Below are 19,287 nucleotides of genomic sequence, written 5' to 3'. Positions count from 1 at the left end.
TCGTATAACATTTATTTATTTATTTTTTATAAATAATGGTGATTTGTTTCTCTTACACAACCAAATAAACAAAAATAATAGTCCTAATTAATAAATAAACCACTGTTTTGGCATTAACAATAGACATTTGCATCTTAGAAATGGAAATCAAGTTTTATGCATCGTAATAAGAGAATGAAATATATATCTTCATACCAGAAGATAACTTATCTCCTTAATCCATTGATTGTTTGACATATGTCTTATTTTTCTTTTATAATATATTTTAAAATGAAAACTTCTTGAGAGAAGTAAAATAAGACATATGTTAAACAATCAATAAATTTAAGAGATAGATTATCTTCTAATGTAAGGAAAAACTTTATTCTCTTGTAATAATAAGCTCTCTGTCCTATCATAAAAAATCATATTTGCATTCAATCCCATATTTTATACCAATCAGATTTTTTACTCATTTTGTATAAGATATCAAAGTTGTAATTTTTAAATGGAAGTAACCTCTTTGTACTTCCATTAGAAGAAGTAATTACATTTTGAATAGTAGTAATTAATAATATTAACAACTAATAAAAATAATTATAATTAATAATGTTAAATTTTAACAAATAAAATGTTTTAAGGATATTCGATAGCAAGATTATGACTAATGTTGCACCTTTCTTTCCTTTCGAGTCGAGAAGTAATTGTGGTCATTAGTACTAACTCTATTATTTATCGAAGCGAATAGGGGGTAATAGACCAATATGTGCTCTTCATCTATTAATCTTCTTTAATCAATTTGAATAATTTCTAAAATTTTAATTAAAACAAACCAACAAACAATTTTCTACTAGAACTATATAGTTTTGATTTCCTAAAACATATCGAGATATGTAAGAGCAAAATTAATTCTTGTCAGACATGAATTAAAAAATAAATATTTTGTTTTAAACAATTTTATTTTAAATAAATCAAGAGTATTTAATTCATGCGATTAGTTAGGGTACCGTTTAACTACACATGGACGAGTGCTAATACATTCTTTGATCCGTAATCGACTCTTGAATCGATAACTCTGATTGAAAACACCATTTTATTATAAATTGGGATTAAATTAAGTTTTCTATGTTTTAACTACAAAAAACATGGTGTTGACTCCTAAGAGGTCGCATGACCGAAAATTGAGTCGCAACAATTTTATATAAAAGTTATTAGTAGTTTAAAACTTGACTTAATTTAACTTGGTGTAAACACATCATTTTTCAATTGTTCTAGGGTATAAGTTGGGTATGAGTCAAGTAATTTACAAGGCTCCTAGAATTTGTGAAATCCTTTGGCAGCCTCCTCTCATTGGTTGGATCAAAGTTAATACTGATGGTACTGCTCATAGGTCCCAAGGCTTGGTAGGTGGTGATGACATTATCAAGGACCACAGTGGAAACTTCTTAGGTGATTTTGTCATTTACATGGGAATTCAACTTGCCATCTATGTAGAATTTTAGTCTGCTCTAACTGTAGTGAAATTGGCTTATAAAAAAGGTTGGACATCCCTTTGGTCGGAATATGATTCCTCTATAGTGGTGGATATTTTTATGGAAAAGGCTAATGTTCCTTGGCAATTGCTTAGCAAATGGCCCCTCTGCAAAATCATGCTATCTTCTATGTGCTTCAAAATATCTCATATTTCGAGAGAAGAAAACACATGTGAAGACAAACTAGCTACTCATGGCATCCACTATAGATCCAACTTGCGGTGGGATGAAACCCCTAGCTTCTTATCAGTGTAATTTGCTAGGAATAAGTTAGGATTACCTAATTAGAGATTTAGGAACTTGTAAGCTTGTCATCCTCTTATCTTGTACTTGACTCTTCTTTGAATATATTTTTTTTTGGTGTAGTTGCACCATTGGTTTTTAAAAAAAGAAGAATGAAATATCATGTTATTTATTAGTTCTTTTATTTTTAAGATAAAATAAATTTATGTATTTATTATGAGTTTCAAACACTGTCAATATACTATTTACTATTCATATTTAATTATTGTTGATTCTTAAAAAATAATACAAATAATTAGTAGATGTTATATTGATTATGTATAAATATTTACACTCACAATATATAAATATTCCACTCTATTTTTAAATTGCTTTGTATTTTAATCTTTTTATCGATGTTAAAAGAAGGAGAAGAAGAACTAATTTTATAACAAGTTATAAAATGGAATGATATAGAACATTTGAAGTGTTTTATGGAAATCTTCAAACTTTTGAATTGTGTATGTTTATCTAAAATGTCTACGATTTCAAATTTTATTAGAATTGTTTGTATTTTACATTCTAGGATCTGAATTATAAGCTTTGACATAATTCATATAACATGTTCCAATTGCTCTAAATCAATTATAATCATATTTTTCGATAGTTAACATAGTCAAACATGACAAAAATGTTTTAATGTTGTGATATATTTCTTGTTATGCTATGGTAAGATATAAAAGAAATTTATATAACATGTAATAAAATTCCTAAAAGATACTAAAATGTAAAAGATATATTTCTTGTTATGATAATGTAATATATAAAAGACACTAATATGACATGTAATAAAAGTCTTAAAATATACTAAAATGCAAAATATTTCATCATTATAAAACAAGTGTTTTATGGAAATCTTAAAAAAAATTAATTTGTCTATGTTTATCTGAATTATTTACGATTTAGTATTTGAATCATAAGCATTGACACAATTCTTGTAACATGATCCAACTGCTTTGATCCAATTACATTCATACTTTTTAATAGTTTATATAATCCAACATGATAAACAAGTTAAAATGCTATGATATATTTATTGCTATGGTAAGATATAAAAGAAACTAATATGATATGTAATAAAACTCTAAAAGATACTAAAATATAAAAGATTTAATCATTATAAAACAAGTGTTTTATGAAAACCTTGTAAAATTTGAATTGTCTATGTTTCTCTGAACTGTCTACCATTTCAATTTTTTTCAGAATTATCAATATTTTAAATCTCAATCATATGCTTTGACACAACTCAAATAACATGACCCAATTACTCTAATCCAATTATAATCATATTTTTGGATAGTTTATAATCCAACAAGATAAACATGTTTTAATGCTCTAATATATTTGTTGTTATGCTAAGGGAATATGTAAAACAAACTAACATGAAACGTAATAAAAGTTCTAAAAGATACTAAAATTCAAAAGGCAGTATAGTAAAACTTCCTGTTAGCCACGGTTGAAACCGTAGCTAAAGTGGAAAAAAACCGTAGCTAAATTGAGTGGTCACACTTAATGTTGTTGTGGCAAGGAATGGTGTTGCTAAAAATTAGCCACGGTCATTGTGTTATTTTGCTACACTTCTGTGAAATGTGATAACATTTATTTAGCCACAGTCTGTTTAATTCAGCTACAGTCGAACCGTGGCTAAGTTGTTGATTTTGCCACACAACAACCGTGGCTAAGTTGCTTATTTTTCCACAATCCATCTGTGGCTAATTAAATTTATTTAAAGTTACTTTCGTACATACTCCTCTCATGATTCCAATGTGTTATTGTCTCACAATCTTTATTTTCAATAATATAATGGTAAATTTATAATAAAAATAAATATCTGCTAGCTAATAATAATAGTATTAAGTGTTATACAATTAGAAAATTGAATCTTATACAATTACCAAATGTTTAACATTAAAAAATGCTGATAAACACAAAATGCAAAATGTTATGATCATATAAGTTCATGAATTTTAAGAAACCATATCTAAGATGGTGGAACATCACGAGCGAAAGTGGTTAACTCACTACCAAATTTTTCGACTAGAAACTTCTCAAGAGTAGCCAAACGATTCTGAGTATGTGCAAGTTGCTCCTTGGTCTCTGCATACCCTGATAGTTTTACTTCCAAAGTTTCTACATATTTCTTCAAGTCTTCAACATGTTGACTAGAGCCACTAGAATTCAAAAAACCAGTAAAATGTCTAGACGTTCCAAAAACACTGGAGGGACAAATACCAGTGCCCAAACCATGCACTCGACCTGAATGTTCAGCTCCATATGCTTTTGGTTTTTCCAATTGCATCATTAGGATGAGCAAACACTTGAAGTAGTGACATTTTTTTGATCTTGAGGTAAATGCTCTGATATTTTATCCTATTAAATAACAAGAAATTAATAATTTATATAGTGGCAAAATGCAAATTGCATGGCAGTAACCTATAATGGAAAATTGCATCAATAGAATCAGAAAGGACAAAATGATATTATGCGTTTGCCTACCTAACTAACTGCATACCATTATCCATTTCACAACTTAGGAAATGGTTCTAAAAATGATACACTTTTTAGGACATATGTAACACATCATGTATGAAAAGACTTTAAATTACTTACAGCTAGAGTTTTTCCTTCTTCGCTTACATAGCTTCCATCCTTCTTCAATAAAGTTGACAAAACAACCTCACCACGACATACAGGTCTTTGCAATTTTAGCTCCTAACACAACCAATGAAACATAAGTTTTTACATTCACAAAACTTCATTCTTTACAATAATACAATTACCTAGGACAACTTACCATTTGACGACCTCTCCTTGCATTGCTCATAGCTCATACTACCACCAACATGAGAAACTTTAAGATTCCTGCGACTTCTAGTGTTCGCCAAACTTTGTTTCTACAATTGCCAAACATTGTAGTCATTATATTAAAAAAATACAAGTCTTGGAGAAATTAAATACTTCACAACATAATGTTTACCTTCATCTTATCCTCCTTATAATGATGCACAAATGCAGTCCAATCAGCACAATCTAAACCTGGAGGAGGATTAGCAAGTATGTCTTCCTTACTTTTATTAGGATAGAAATACTTACACCTTAACCTATATTTATAGGCCCTCCATCTTTCACCTAGAGTACTCATAGCCCATTTGACTCCAGCAACATAATCAAACTCAAAATTTTCCTTCACACATTATTAAATACGCTAGTCAATTTTCAATGACAATAGGAAAAAATTATTAAAATTGCAAATTTTTTAAATAATTACCTCAATATATTTCCATTGTTGGTATCTATTATCCTTTGACATCCAATCCCATCTTTTAACATAAATAGGACAAATTGTTGAGTTTTGAGCTAGTTTACCAAGAAACCTCACAAGTAAGTTTGAGCCATTGTCATTGCCTTGTCCATAACCATTGAGTTCCACAATAACTTTTTTAGTTTTTTCCAAATGCCAAACCTGAATTGCTTGCATTTTTCGAGTTTCAATTTCTCCTGAAGAGTTTCAATTATGATCTAGTGGTAAATATCGACGATGTCCCATGAAGCAATATTTTCCGCCAAACTTTAGCCATTTAGACTCTGTATCAAAATTACATGATGGACAAGCAAGTGATGTATGAGTGTTCCATCCAGATAAGTTGTCTAGACCTGGGAAGTCACTAATAGTACAAAACAATGATGCACGCATTTGAAATGATTCTTTTGTAGAGGAATCATAAGCTTCCACTCCTTTCCACAATTTTTGTAACTCTGAAACTAGGGGCTGCAAGTAAACATCAATACTATTGCCAGGCATCTTAGGACCAGGAATTATCATCGACATTATGAGAGAAGTTTGCTTCATACAGTACCATGGAGGATAATTGTAAGCATACAACATCACAGGCCAAATGCTATTATTAGAACTTAAAGTTCCAAATGGATTGAAACCATCTGTAGCTAATGCAAGCCGTATATTACGAGAATCTAAAGCAAAGTCCGGATACATTTTGTCAAACTCCTTCCATGCCATTTCAAAAGCTCTGCAGTTTTAGAACACATGTATAGTCTTTGCACAGTGGTAATAGATAGGGGGTCCCTACAAATGGGATTGGGAGCCAAGTTACATTGATCATCATCATCCATTTCTTCTTCTTTGGGCTTGATCACATGTTGTTCAATGTTTTCTTCACTACAACAACAACTCACCCACTAAATATACCTACACATACAAATATGTCCAAATCATCAAACACAAGATTTTCAAATTAATGAAAATAGAAATAAAAAAACAAAACAAAAAAGGAAAGGGTAATGTGTAACAACAAGAATACCTAGTTGGGTGATTCAAATATTTCCAAACAACTACAGAATCCCAAGTTTTGGTCTCAAAAAGGGGTCTAAGCCACTCTTTAACAAGTTATCTATAATCAATATGTATAGTTGTAGAGGGACTCTAATTGCTATATTTCCATTCAATATGGAATATTAAAACATGCTTTAATATTGTTAATACTTAACATAATACTTATCATAGTGTATCAACTACAACTACTAAGCAACAATTAAAAGAGGCTAACTCCCATAAGTGATAACTAACTAATAAAAAGTATAGGGACGAAAGGTACTCATAGAATCCTGCAAATGCATTTTCTTGAAGCTTATCCTTCTCTATCACTTTCAAAATAGCCAATCCTACAACTGTACAAACAGGATCTCCACCAAAGGTGTTAAAGTAGTTAATGTTAGTCAACACTTGCAAGTTGCAACAATAACTCCATGCATGACATTAACATTCAAAGACTTCTTATAATAAACATCAAGCTCATATACTCCAGATCCATTGGCATAGTAGTCAGCTAGCTTAAGTGGTGTATCTAGTGTCAAGTAAGAGGGCAGTGGCTTTGATGGTGATGGAGTTGCATGGGCTATAACATCATAAGTTGGTATTCATCAGTTTGAATAAGAACTGGCTCAATGGAGTCTATTCCCATTATAACCAGTGAGGACGAATGACTTCCTTTTTTCTGAGATGAGGTTATAAACATCAAAACCAGAACAACCTCATATTATTATCAAAACCAAATCTCAACAATTTCATCTAACCTCCGCTTAAAAATACTACGGAATCACAAAAATAATATCAAGTATAATACAACACACATGAAAATTATTGCTTAAGCCTAATAAAATTTCAATCTAACTCATAAAGCATAGTGACACAAACATGAAGATAAAATCCTACAAACAACATGCTTATTACCATACAAATCCATTACCCTTACCAAAGCAAACAACGGCTAAAATGTACTCATAGAATCAGCACAAGCACAACTGATCATACCTCAAACAATCTCACATTCTTAGATCAACATCAAAATCATACCTCAAACAATTCCCTCTAACCTCCACCTAAAAAAGCTCAAGAATAACCAAAGTAGTATCAAATATAATATGGCATGTGCGAAAATTATTTCCTTAAACAGAGATTTACAAAAAAAAACTCACAAGTTAGGCTTTCTACATACTTTGGAAATCGGTAGAATATTTAGAAAAAAAGTGAAATTAGAGAATTATGATTTATGATTATAGTACAAGAATCATGAAATTAGGGATTTCTATTCAAAATTGAAGTGAATCAAACCTCATGAGAAGCTTCAATTTGAGCTAATGTTGAACAACGGTGGAGGATGAAGCTCATAGGAGGACAAAGCTCACAGTGACGGTGATGACATAGCTCACAGTGACGGTGATGACAGAGCTCACAGTGACGACGATGGTGGAGCTCACAACGATGGAGATGATGAAGCTCACATCGATGGCGACGATGGAGCTCACATCGATGGTGGAGAGAGAAAGAGAAATGAACGAGGGGGAGAGTGAACGAGAGAGAAATAAAAGTGAACGAGAGAGAAAGAAAAGTGAACAAGGGAGAGTGGGAGTGAAAGTGAAAAAAACGAGTTAAAATGAAAATTGCTATAAGTGGGTGTTGAACCTAGTAGCTTAAGTTAAAGGGTTAACAATCCGCTAGGCTAGGAAAAGTAAGTGTACCTAATTTTCCGTTTTTCTAATAGTTTAACTACGGTTTTGAAAAACATGGCAAATGTAGTGTGGATAACTTACATATTTTTGGTAGTGAGGATTTCACTAATTATAAAACAAGTTTTTTATGGAAATCTTGAAAATTTTGATTTGTCTATGTTTCTTTGAACTATCTACGATTTCAAATTATATTAGAATTGTCTTGTAGTATTTGAAACATATGATTTAACACGATTCATACAATATGATCCAGTTGATCCAATTATAAACATGTTTTAATGCTATGATATATTTCTTGTTATGTTATATGAAAAGATATAAAAGGAACTAATACGACATGTAATAAAAGTCCTAAAAGATACTAAAATGAAAAAGATTTATTCATTATAAAACAAGTGTTGTATGGAAAACTTGAAAAATTTGAATTGTCTAGGTTTCTATGAGTTGTCTACCATTTCGAATTTTATCAAATTTGTCTATACTTTACATACTAGTATCTGAATCATAAGCTTTGACACGATCCATATAACATGATCTAATTGATCTAATTGTTAAAATAGTTGAGTTTTTGTTAGTCGGTTAGTTAATTTGGTTAGAGTAGTTAGTATTTTCTTCCCTTTATATTGATGATTCAATGTAACTTTGGAATTCAATTCAATAACATTTTCTCATTATTTCTTGTTCATCAAGAATCTCTCTTATTCATGTCTACTACCATTTTAACATGGTATCATAGCATAATTATTTTTTAATCGCTTCCGCTTGTGACTCAATTCTTCCAAGATTCAAGAAAGATGAAGTCTTGGAAACAAAGAAGGAAATGTGAGGGTAAGAGAGATAGATACAAAACAACAAAGTTATGAGTGTTATTAAGTTTGACAGGGACCCAATCTTTACATTAAGATAAGGCACTTGTGATATTGGAGGCTCATGACATGCTCATATTACAATAACCTTGAGGGAAAATTTGCTACATAAGATGAGTTCAAGAACAACAAGCACATTAGTTCCCTTCAAAGATCAATACATTCTATTTCAAAGATAATTCAAGAACTATATTCAAGATTCTGATTCTCTCACTTTCTCTTCTCCTCATCATCCTCATCATGGAATCCACCATGTTTTACATGGTATGTCAAAGACTTCAACACGCAAGAAGCCGCAAGAGAGAAAAGTAGATTCTTCCATCATCATTTCATCAGAGAGTAACTTCACAAACCTCAGATCCGGAAAGTGCAGAAGGAAAGGTTGCATGTGCATTTGCTGCTCAGAGGAGGCCTTAGATTCTCCTTGTTGCTTCTGGATGCGTTCTGATGCTATTTGCAATCCTTTGTGGGGTTTGAAATTAGTTGTTTCAGGTTTCAAGATCAGTCTAGTAGCTTGGAACCAATATTTTTTTCTCAATGACAATAAGAATCTACACATTCTTTCATCTATTCCCTCCAATTATTTCTCATTTCTTTATTACTCTAGTGTGTAATTTTTTCTCATTGAAGCAACATATAAGGATCAAGATTAAGGTCCATCTCTTTTCTCTCTTTCATCCATTATGATTGGTTTGTTTCTGTCAAATAGATGGTTAAGCATCAGATGAAATTGCTTCTGCCAAATGGTGGTGAAGTGTTTTACGAGTTGTTTAACTTTACATTCTAGTATTTGAATCATAAGCTTTGACACGATCCAATTGGTCTGATCCGATTATAATCACACTTTTTGATAGTTTATATAACCCAACATGATAAACATGTTTTAATGCTATAATCTATTTCTTGTTATGCTATGGTAATATATAAAAGAAACTATTATGAAATGCAATAAAAGTCTAAAAGATACTAAAATGCAAAATATTTAATCATTATAAAACAAGTGTTATATGGAAATCTTGAAAATTTTGAATAGTCTATGTTTCTCTTAACTGTCTACCATTTCAAATTTTATCAGAATTGTAACATTTTAAATTTTAGTATCTGAATCATAAGCTTTGACACAACTCAAATAACTTGATCCAATTATAATCATAATTTTTGATAGTTTATATAACCCAACGCGATAAACATATTTTAAGGCTATAATATATTTCTTGTTATGCTATGGTAATATATATAAAAAACTAATATGATATGTAATAAAAGTCCTAAAAGATACTAAAATGCAAAAGCTTTCATTATTATAAAACAAGTGTTTTATGAAAATCTTGAAAAAATTAAATTGTCTATGTTTCTATGAACTGTCTACAATTTCAAATTTTATGAAAATTGTCTATACTTTTCATGTTAGAATTTCTGACAATTTATGAGTCACAAATATAATTCTATGATTGTGTTATGACCATTATGTAATTAGCCAATATATAAAATGATCTTCAGTAATTAATTTATTTGGTGTCTAAGGGTATATGTGTCATGAAATAATTATAAGTGTAGATACCTTCAGGCAATTTCTGATTTGATGAAGGGACTGAATCAGAATTATTGCGACTAAAGTAGTAACCACTACGGGGTTACTTTTATGGGTTATGGTCCCCATTTGTAGAGCAACAAGTTTTCAAGTGTAAAGGTGGAGGAGAATAAAGTAGTATGAGAATAGTGTTATCCATGATGTGATAACACTATCCACTCATCCATAAGGCTCACAAGGATAAGGATAGGGTCTCTCCTCACTACACACAACATAACACACTCTCAAGAAACTAAGGTACATTCTCTCATTCCCCTCCAGAGAGAAACTAAGGAAAACCATTTGGCGCTCTATCATCTGGAAGATCATCTCACCCTCATACCTTCGAGATTCCGGAAATGGCTCAACAAGGTATGTTCTTCATCTTTACCGTGAACTCATTTGGGGTTTCTTCAGTCTGGACCATGGTTGTTCCATTCGGGTTTATGTATAGACATGAACATTAGGTTATGGGAACAAAACCATAGTCATAAGGACTTCCGCATTTAATCGGATTTCGGATGGAGTAATTTCTCCAACATTTCATTCTAGCATCTTAATCATCTTTGATATGATTTATATAACATGATCCAATTGCTCAAATCCAATTGTAATAATACTTTTCAATAATTTATATAATTCAACACGCTAAACATCTTTTAATGCTTTGATATATTTCTTGTTATGATATGGTAAATATATAAAAGAAACTAATATGGCATGTAATAAAAGTCTTAAAAGATACTAAAATAGAAAAGATTTCATCATTATAAAACAAGTGTTTTATGGTAATGTGGAAAAAATTATTTTGTCTACGTTTCTCTGAATTGTCTACGATTTCAAATTTTATCAGATTTGTCTATACTTTATATTCAAGTATTTGAATCATAAGCTTTACCAGGACTCATATAACATGATCCAATTTATACTTTTCGATTGTTTATATAATCCATCAAGATAAACATGTTTTAATGCTATGATATATTTTGTGTTATGATATTGTAAGGATATAGAAGAAACTAACTAATAAAAATCTTGAAAGATACTAAAATGTAAAAGATTTCAATAATATAAATCAAGATTTTTTATGGAAATATTGAAAAATTTGATTTATCTATATTTATTTGAACCACCAATGATTTCAAATTTTATGAGAAGTGTCTATACTTTAGATTATAGTATTTGAAACATAAACTTTAACACGATTCATATAACATGATCCAATTATAATCATATTTTTTCGATAGTTTATATAATTCAACATGATAAACATGTTCTAATGTTATGATATATTTCTTGATATGCTATGGTAAGATTTAAAAGGAACTAATATGACATGTAATAAAAGTCCTAAAAGATATTAAAATAAAAATATTTAATCATTATAAAATAATTGTTTTATGGAAATATTAAAAAACTTTAATAGTCTATGTTTCTGTGAGTTGTCTACCATTTTAAATTTTATTAGAATTGTTTGTACATTACATTCTAGTATCTGAATCCTAAGCTTTGATATGATCCATATAACATGATCCAATTGCTAAAATCCAATTATAATCATATTTTTTTGTAGTTTATAAAATCCAACATGATAAACATGTTTTAATGCTTTGATATATTTTTTGTTATGTTACGGTAAGATATGAAAGAAACTAATTTGACATATAATAAAAGTCTTAAAAGATACTAAAATGCAAAATATTTCAACATTATAAAACAAATGTTTTATAGATTGTCTATACTTTACATTGTAGTATTTAAATAATAAGCTTTGACATGATTCAAATAACATGATCCCATTATAATAATACTTTTTGATAGTTTATATAGTCCAGCATGATAAATATATTTTAATGTTCTCATGTATTTATTGTTATGCTATGGTAAGATATAAAAGAAACTATTACGGCATGTAAAAAAAGTCTTAAAAGATACTAAAATAAAAAAAGATTTAATCATTATAAAACTGTTATTGAAATTTCTAATGATATAGTTGTTTTACATTGAAGAATTGTATAGAAGATTTTCACTCAAATGTTCATAGCATACTTTTTAAAAGAAATTTGTTCATAGTAAATTGAGTGATGCTAAATCCACCTACTAACGAATAAAGATCACATATTCCAAAAAAATTATGTTTCAATATCTCAAGTCAATTATATTACACAAAGTAATATAAAAAAATTATTTTCCATTTTTATAATATTTTTTTCTTAATTAATTGACACTTTTTTGATTGGATTAGGATACAAAAAATGGGACAGATGATCTTCATTCCCTATTAATCACTCTATCCACAAAAAAGTGACACATGTAACTTGTACACAAATCATTAATAAATAAATATTACTTCATGACATATGTGACTTTCTTATGAGTAGGAAGATTGATAAGACAATATAGTAGGAGAATATATCATTGTTCCTGATAAACTATGTGCTAACTAACAAAGGTAGGATTACATAAAAAATGCTCATAAAATAGTGTTTCAAAAAATTAACAAGAAATACAATTTTCAACGAACCATTAATCATTTAATTATAATAACATTACATTTCTATCATTAAAAACAAAGGATAAACAAACATTTATCTCTAGAGACCAGCCAAAATGAGATAGAACACATATGGGCCCAACCAAGGTACAAACAACCTCAGTAACAAGAATTAAGGAACAACACAAAAAAATCACCATGAAAAAACACCAAAAATGTTGTTCAAATTTTGTTGTTACAAAGTAAAAGAAACATATTCCATGAGTATGTTGTTGCAGCCTTAGAATTTTGCGGTCAAAATTGAACTTAAGTTACATGCATGCATGTCTAGTATCCTAATTCATCATTGCATGCAGATTATAATTCACAAGTCATTTATGCGATTAAACCTTGTGGAATTGGACTTAGCATCAAGGGATATATTTAAACGTGCATAATCCCTCAACAATAGTTGTGACACACGATCATCTAGATTTGAATTTGCATCATGAAATTCTCTTAGATTTCCATGCTCTATCTTCCTAATATGGTTTCCATTAGTATCATTATCTGAAGAGGTTTTATCCTTGCAGCTACATGCATGGTTTGTTTGTGGAATGACCCTAAGTTTTTCATGCTTGTGCTTTTGGATTATACCCATTGCTTCATATGAGAATGTTGGTTGGTTTGTTTGATGAAATGGGATTGCACCACTGCCGCCACCATGCCGTGTAGGCGAGCCAGATGTAGTATGAGGACTAGATATTGAAGAGGAAGACCTCATCGAGCTTGTTTGCAGATTACGAGGAAAACGCCGACTCCCAACTGGAGAGATCGGATGTGAGATATTCCTTGGTGTATGGCCATCACTGAAACAAGAGATAGAAAATATTTAGTACCTTGAATAAGAGTTGAAAATTTGGCCGATGCCATGCGGACGCAATTGTGACCACAATTGTTGTTGACCGTAATATTGCGGCCGTAATTACGGATGCTTAAATGTGTGCATTTTGAGTGAGGGGGGAAGCAAGGGAGATATACCTTGATATGGAACAATTTCTCATGCATATAAGTGGATGGGTAGCTACCACTTCTGATTCTAAGCTTGAATTATGTTTTGTAGGTCCAATGGCCTAAAAGAACATCAAAACAAAGATAAATAATGGACTCATGCAATCTGTAAAAAAATCTCAAAACTAAATAGGACATGTACGCATTCATATGTTTATCAAGAATCAATAATCTTACTATTCAAAGCCTTGCTACAAAATATTCTATACTTATTTCATGAAAATCTAATTAGTTTTTTTGAGTACCACCAAAGATATCCTTTCACCCTATGGATATGTAAGGAACTAATCCTTTTCGGGTGTGTGGCTACCCCTCCCAACAAGTCTCGCTCCCAAGAATTGACTCCTTGATCTTTTAGTCTTTCAAACTGATCCATTTCGGGGTGTGTGACTGCCTCTCCCAACAATTGTTGCTCCCATGAATCAAACGCTTGACCTTTTGGTCTTTTTGAGGATCTAGCGGGCCTTACACAACTAGACCAATACCGTAAAATCTAATTAGTTTGAAGGGCTTCTAACAACTTAGTTATGTACAACACTACAACATGAGCAAAATAATATAGCCTTTTTTTCCAAATGATGTTATGAAAGAATGCATTGAATATACATCTCATCAACAAGCTTAACATTGAATATACCAGAGATCTTACTGCATTTATAATAGCAACTTGTGTATCTGAAGAATCATTAGTCACAATTGGTCTTTCTGGAGAAGCATTTTTAACAAAAGGGTGTTCTAAAAGTTGAGCAGCTGATGGACGATTTTCTGGATTTCTTTCCAAACAAAGCCTCACAAAATCTTTTCCATCTTCTGATAAATGATCAGGAATTTCTGGATTATCCTTGCTAATCCCAATCTTGAACATAGCAGCAACCTTCAATCATTTTGTGTACATACAAAGAAACAAGTTAAGTAATCAATGCTTCAAGACAAACATGTAGTCCAACAAAAAGGACCCGTACATGGATTTCCTGTCCCTGTCTCATATTATGTTCCATATCATATTCCGGACTAATAATGTTGAAGTAAAAATAAAAAAAATAATTAATATTTAATTTTTCTAATTGACTGACATGTTTTCATTGGTCTGATACATGATTTAGGACACAGTTTGGAACAACAGATCTTTGTCCTATATTTGTGTCAGAAAATAGATTTCAATTGCACATGTAACAATATTCACAATGTAAGAATATTCACTTACCCCTTCATAGTCACTCCAAGGTGGTTTTGTTGTAACCATCTCCAAAACAGTGCAGCCAAGACTCCAAATATCAACAGCAAGATTACAACCAATTGAATTTTTGATAACCTATGTAATACAGGCAATGTCATAAATAAGAAAACTAGAATATAAAAAATGTTATAGGACAAATAATATGTAAACCATGGTTTAATCCATTTGAAAAACAACATTTTTCCACTTTTACTCAAACAATTGTTTGAGACCCAAATCTATGTTCATATATAAAAAAGGCAGTCCAGTGCACGAGGCTCTCACTTATTGAGATTCGGAAGGGTAGATGTACATAGTCTTACCTCTGCAAGTGGAGAGACTATTTACAGGATTTGAATATGTGACCTTATGGTCACTCCATGATCAAATTTTGTCTATACAAGCTAAACCGAGGTTTGGGATATGGAATTATGATCCAAAGTCCAAAAAGCTAGAAATAAAGCATACCTCTGGTGCCATCCAATAAGGACTTCCTTTGAAAGAAAATGGACAAGAATGGGCACTAATCTGCAAATATTCCATATACACAATATCATAAGCCACAGACATATTCAACTCAACTAGTTTATTCAATGTCATAGAGGCACTAGACATAAACATGAACAAAAACATCTTATAAATGCTCTTACATGCTTCGCTATACCGAAATCTGCCAATTTTATCCATCCATTAGGATCCACCAATATGTTAGCTCCCTTAATGTCCCTGCTCATAATGTACTAGTTAGACCATGACAAATTGTTACATAACTGATAACATAGTTAGAAGTAAAGATGCTAATTGAAACAAATGTTATAAGAGTTTGGTCGAGTATTTAGTAAGTCGAACTAGAATGATTCGTAAGTTGCTTCCAGGCTCACCGGTGAACTGTATTTGTAGCATGCAAATATGCGAGTCCGAATAGAATTTGCCGAGTATAATTACGAACAACGATTTCGCTAAATTCGCCATATTGCTGAAGCAGCTTATAGATTGATCCACCAGAGACATACTCCAAGTATATATAAAGTTTGTCATCTACCTATTAAGTATCAAAATTAATAAAGCAATCAGCATAATCTTGTATCAAGCAATATAACAAAATTGAAGTACAAAATTTGATCCACAAAATAAGATTATATATTGCAGTTTCAGTTATGAATAAATCTAAATATGCATTTGTCAAAATGTAGAATCAACAATAATAGCAGTTTCGCGTAAAGTAACATACTTTCTTGTATATATAAGGAAGCAAATTCAAAAGTGAAATCAAATGAAGTCAAGAAATCAAGAAGTATACCATCTCAGATCCATAATATTGGACTATGTTTGGATGTCGAAAACGACTTAGCAGCGCAATTTCCTGCAAGATGCATCAGACATATAAGAATAGTTATTGTCTCCATATAATGGAATGTAAGAATTTTGTTTCACCTAATCTACATAAGCAAACTTACTTGTTCAAGTTGCTGAACACTTTCCATTGACTTAGGATCGTCGTAAAAAAGAGGTACCTCCTTCATTGCGCACAACTCGCCACTTTGACTATGGATTAGAAGATGAAGTAACTCAAGCTTAAAAAGTGGAGAGAACTTAATGCAGGGGAAATAATGGATAATTAACACCAAAAAATCAGAACACAGATGAATATCACTATTAGAATCAGGGCTAGTTTTGACATTAACAGATAAAGGTGAAGCAAAATCCAAACATATGCATATGCTGATATAATGAGCTTAGTTGAGAGTTTCAAAATCATGGATATTGAAATCCTACTATCAATAATACAGTGATCATTGGTATGATGATATTTGTGTGTATGCGTTATGTGTGCATTGCAGCCATTGATACATACCTGTTAAAACCAAGATATACATGTCCAAATGTTCCCCTTCCAAGCAACTTTCCCTTTTTCCAATGTGAACCCGGGCTTGTTGGATTTTGTCGTCTAGCAGGACTACGAGCGGCTGAATGAGTAGACGGCGCAGAATAGCTTGGAGAAAATGGAGATGGACTAGTAATTGTAATCAGAGGAAGTGGTAATGGATGAGTTTGTTGTTTAACATCCTCAGGATGTCTCGTATCCGATTCTTCTATAGCATTTCTAGCACGTTGACGCATAGGCGTGGTAGAAGCACGACATATCTTGGAACTTGGACTAAGGCTTTTCATTGTGTGACTAGGTTTGGGAGAACACTCAGAGCTGCATTTGTTCGGTTGCCAAAATATTTGCCTCGAACTTTCGCCGCTAGCATAGTTATGACTAGAATTATGGCCCAAGCTTGAACTAGAAGGACATGACCTTGAACTATGTAGAGCACTAGATAGACATTTTGTACCACTCTTAATTTGTTGATCTTGCAGATACAAATGACCCTCTTTTGTTGAGGTATGCAAATGCTTACTATTGCATACTTGAGGTGATGCTTTCGAGGATGCTTTCGATGTTTCTTGGACTGTAATATGTGATTGATCCTTTTGTACCATTCTATAGGAGCATAACAATAATTTGAGTTAGAAAAGGAACAGAAAATAAGGAAAAATGTAAATGATTGGAGAGCATTTAGAAAAACATATACCTATAGGAACTGTTAGTATTAGCTTTGCTTCCGTTTTCGCAATCGGACGCCGAATGACTAAAGATATGTGAATCAGATGAGTCTCCTGTATTAATAGAGTTGTCACTAGAGACAGATGTAGTGACAATATCTCTTTCTTTATCATTAGAATCCCCCTTGAGAGATGCATAGAGAGCTTCTCTTTGCAATTCTGATGTTTTAAACTTCGGCGATGGGATTGATTGAGAATGAACAGACCTTTCTTCGAAACTTTTCGAACGGGACAAAAGCGCAGATGGCGATGTTGATCTGGAAGATACCAATGATCTATATCCATCTCCTGTGGCTGATTTTCTTTGATGTCTTTTAGTCCCTCCCGATTTACCGTTGCGCCTATCTTCGGAAGCATTTCTAAATTTCCTCTGTATTGTACAAAAAATACTTTCCCTATTCGTTGTCCGCTTCGACTCTTTGCACGAAGACATTCCCCACCATGATGGCATGTTTTGTTTAAAGCTAGCTTGCCAAAACAACCAGGGAAGATGTAACAGATAGAAACAATCACAAGAAATATGTACAAATTATAACACTATGGGAAAATCCTTAATATATAGATGTTTGTCTAACACTAAATTTACACAAATGACATTATCTGAATTCCACTGAACAGAACTATTCTGTTGATTTATGAGGAATGTGTTACACCATAAGAATCTGCAAAGAAAGTTCCAATGTTAATCTTAGTTTACTTCTTTCAAACATAAATGTAACTGATATCAGAAACATATAATCTATATTACAATTATATTCAAAGTGTACTTAAGCAAAGATTGGCATTCCAACACAGAAGCACATCTAGAGTTAGATGATTTAGAAAATACTTCACAAAACTTGAAATTTTACATATTTATGATTTTAACTATGCTAGGTTCTCATGGGGAGCAAATATGTTGTCCCATAAATGTGTCAACGTTTGTGATTGGTTGAAAAATATATTTAAGTTAAAAATTTAATAATTAAGTATTTTTCTACCGATCACAAGCAATATACCACATGAAGTGGTATGCTTTTTGAGACAAAAAATATACACTTGTTTTCATCGGAGCCATATATTGTCTCGAGATGTGTACAATTTTTTTTTTTTATTGGTTAGAAATAAAACATGAATTTAATATATATTAACTTTATATTTTCTAACAAATGAAAATGAAGATATCATTTTGTGACAATTGAAATGTTGTGATCTGATCTGCAATTTATAAACTCCAATTATTATTGTTCAATGCAAATTACAATTAGAATTTGGAAATGTGACTGACAATAAACATGCACTTACTGGGTGAAGTTTTATACTATTTACTTATCATATACATTCATATATATTATTTTTATTTCAAAGTAAATTTTTAATAAAACATGAACAAGTAGATAACGTACTTATAGTAAAAAAAAAACTTTGTAGCAACATATTTTGATAGATAATAAATATTGTAATTTAGCTACATGATCATATGAGCAATAAATCAAGAAATGAAAATTAAATAACCCAAATAAGAGACACAAGACTGAGATTTACATCGTTAAACAATAAACAATGAATTTTTCAGAAGAAAAATAAAATTCACTCAAAATTGTAAGTAAGGACACTAGAAACCATTAATGATTAAACACACCTTCAACATATACAATGGAAATTGTAGTAAATACACAAAC

At 31.2% G+C, this 19,287-nt stretch overlaps 2 protein-coding genes and 1 long non-coding RNA gene across 3 annotated transcripts; all 3 read right to left on the bottom strand.

Moving 5' to 3' along the window:
• On the bottom strand, positions 4,106–4,617 carry LOC109332735. The gene is made up of 3 exons (XR_002105934.1): positions 4,588–4,617; positions 4,404–4,505; positions 4,106–4,163 (listed from the first exon to the last, which is right to left on the bottom strand). It is a non-coding gene; the product is annotated as an uncharacterized LOC109332735 (long non-coding RNA).
• Positions 4,621–5,292, bottom strand: LOC109332467. The gene is made up of 4 exons (XM_019567448.1): positions 5,062–5,292; positions 4,771–4,977; positions 4,663–4,687; positions 4,621–4,625 (listed from the first exon to the last, which is right to left on the bottom strand). The coding sequence occupies exons 1-4, from the start codon at positions 5,269–5,271 to the stop codon at positions 4,621–4,623; spliced, it is 447 nt and encodes a 148-aa protein (XP_019422993.1). The 5' UTR covers positions 5,272–5,292.
• Positions 12,985–18,083, bottom strand: LOC109332465 (mitogen-activated protein kinase kinase kinase YODA-like). Its single transcript, XM_019567447.1, has 11 exons — positions 17,596–18,083; positions 16,872–17,504; positions 16,474–16,561; positions 16,317–16,379; positions 15,898–16,058; positions 15,667–15,742; positions 15,485–15,544; positions 15,005–15,112; positions 14,438–14,674; positions 13,771–13,862; positions 12,985–13,598 (listed from the first exon to the last, which is right to left on the bottom strand). The coding sequence occupies exons 1-11, from the start codon at positions 18,075–18,077 to the stop codon at positions 13,115–13,117; spliced, it is 2,484 nt and encodes an 827-aa protein (XP_019422992.1). The 5' UTR covers positions 18,078–18,083; the 3' UTR covers positions 12,985–13,114.

The sequence above is a fragment of the Lupinus angustifolius genome, chromosome LG18, assembly GCF_001865875.1.
Source record: "Lupinus angustifolius cultivar Tanjil chromosome LG18, LupAngTanjil_v1.0, whole genome shotgun sequence".
In the NCBI taxonomy this organism is placed as follows: domain Eukaryota; kingdom Viridiplantae; phylum Streptophyta; class Magnoliopsida; order Fabales; family Fabaceae; genus Lupinus; species Lupinus angustifolius.
Note: the sequence above shows the minus strand (reverse complement) of the source record. Positions and strands in the feature narration are given on the sequence as shown.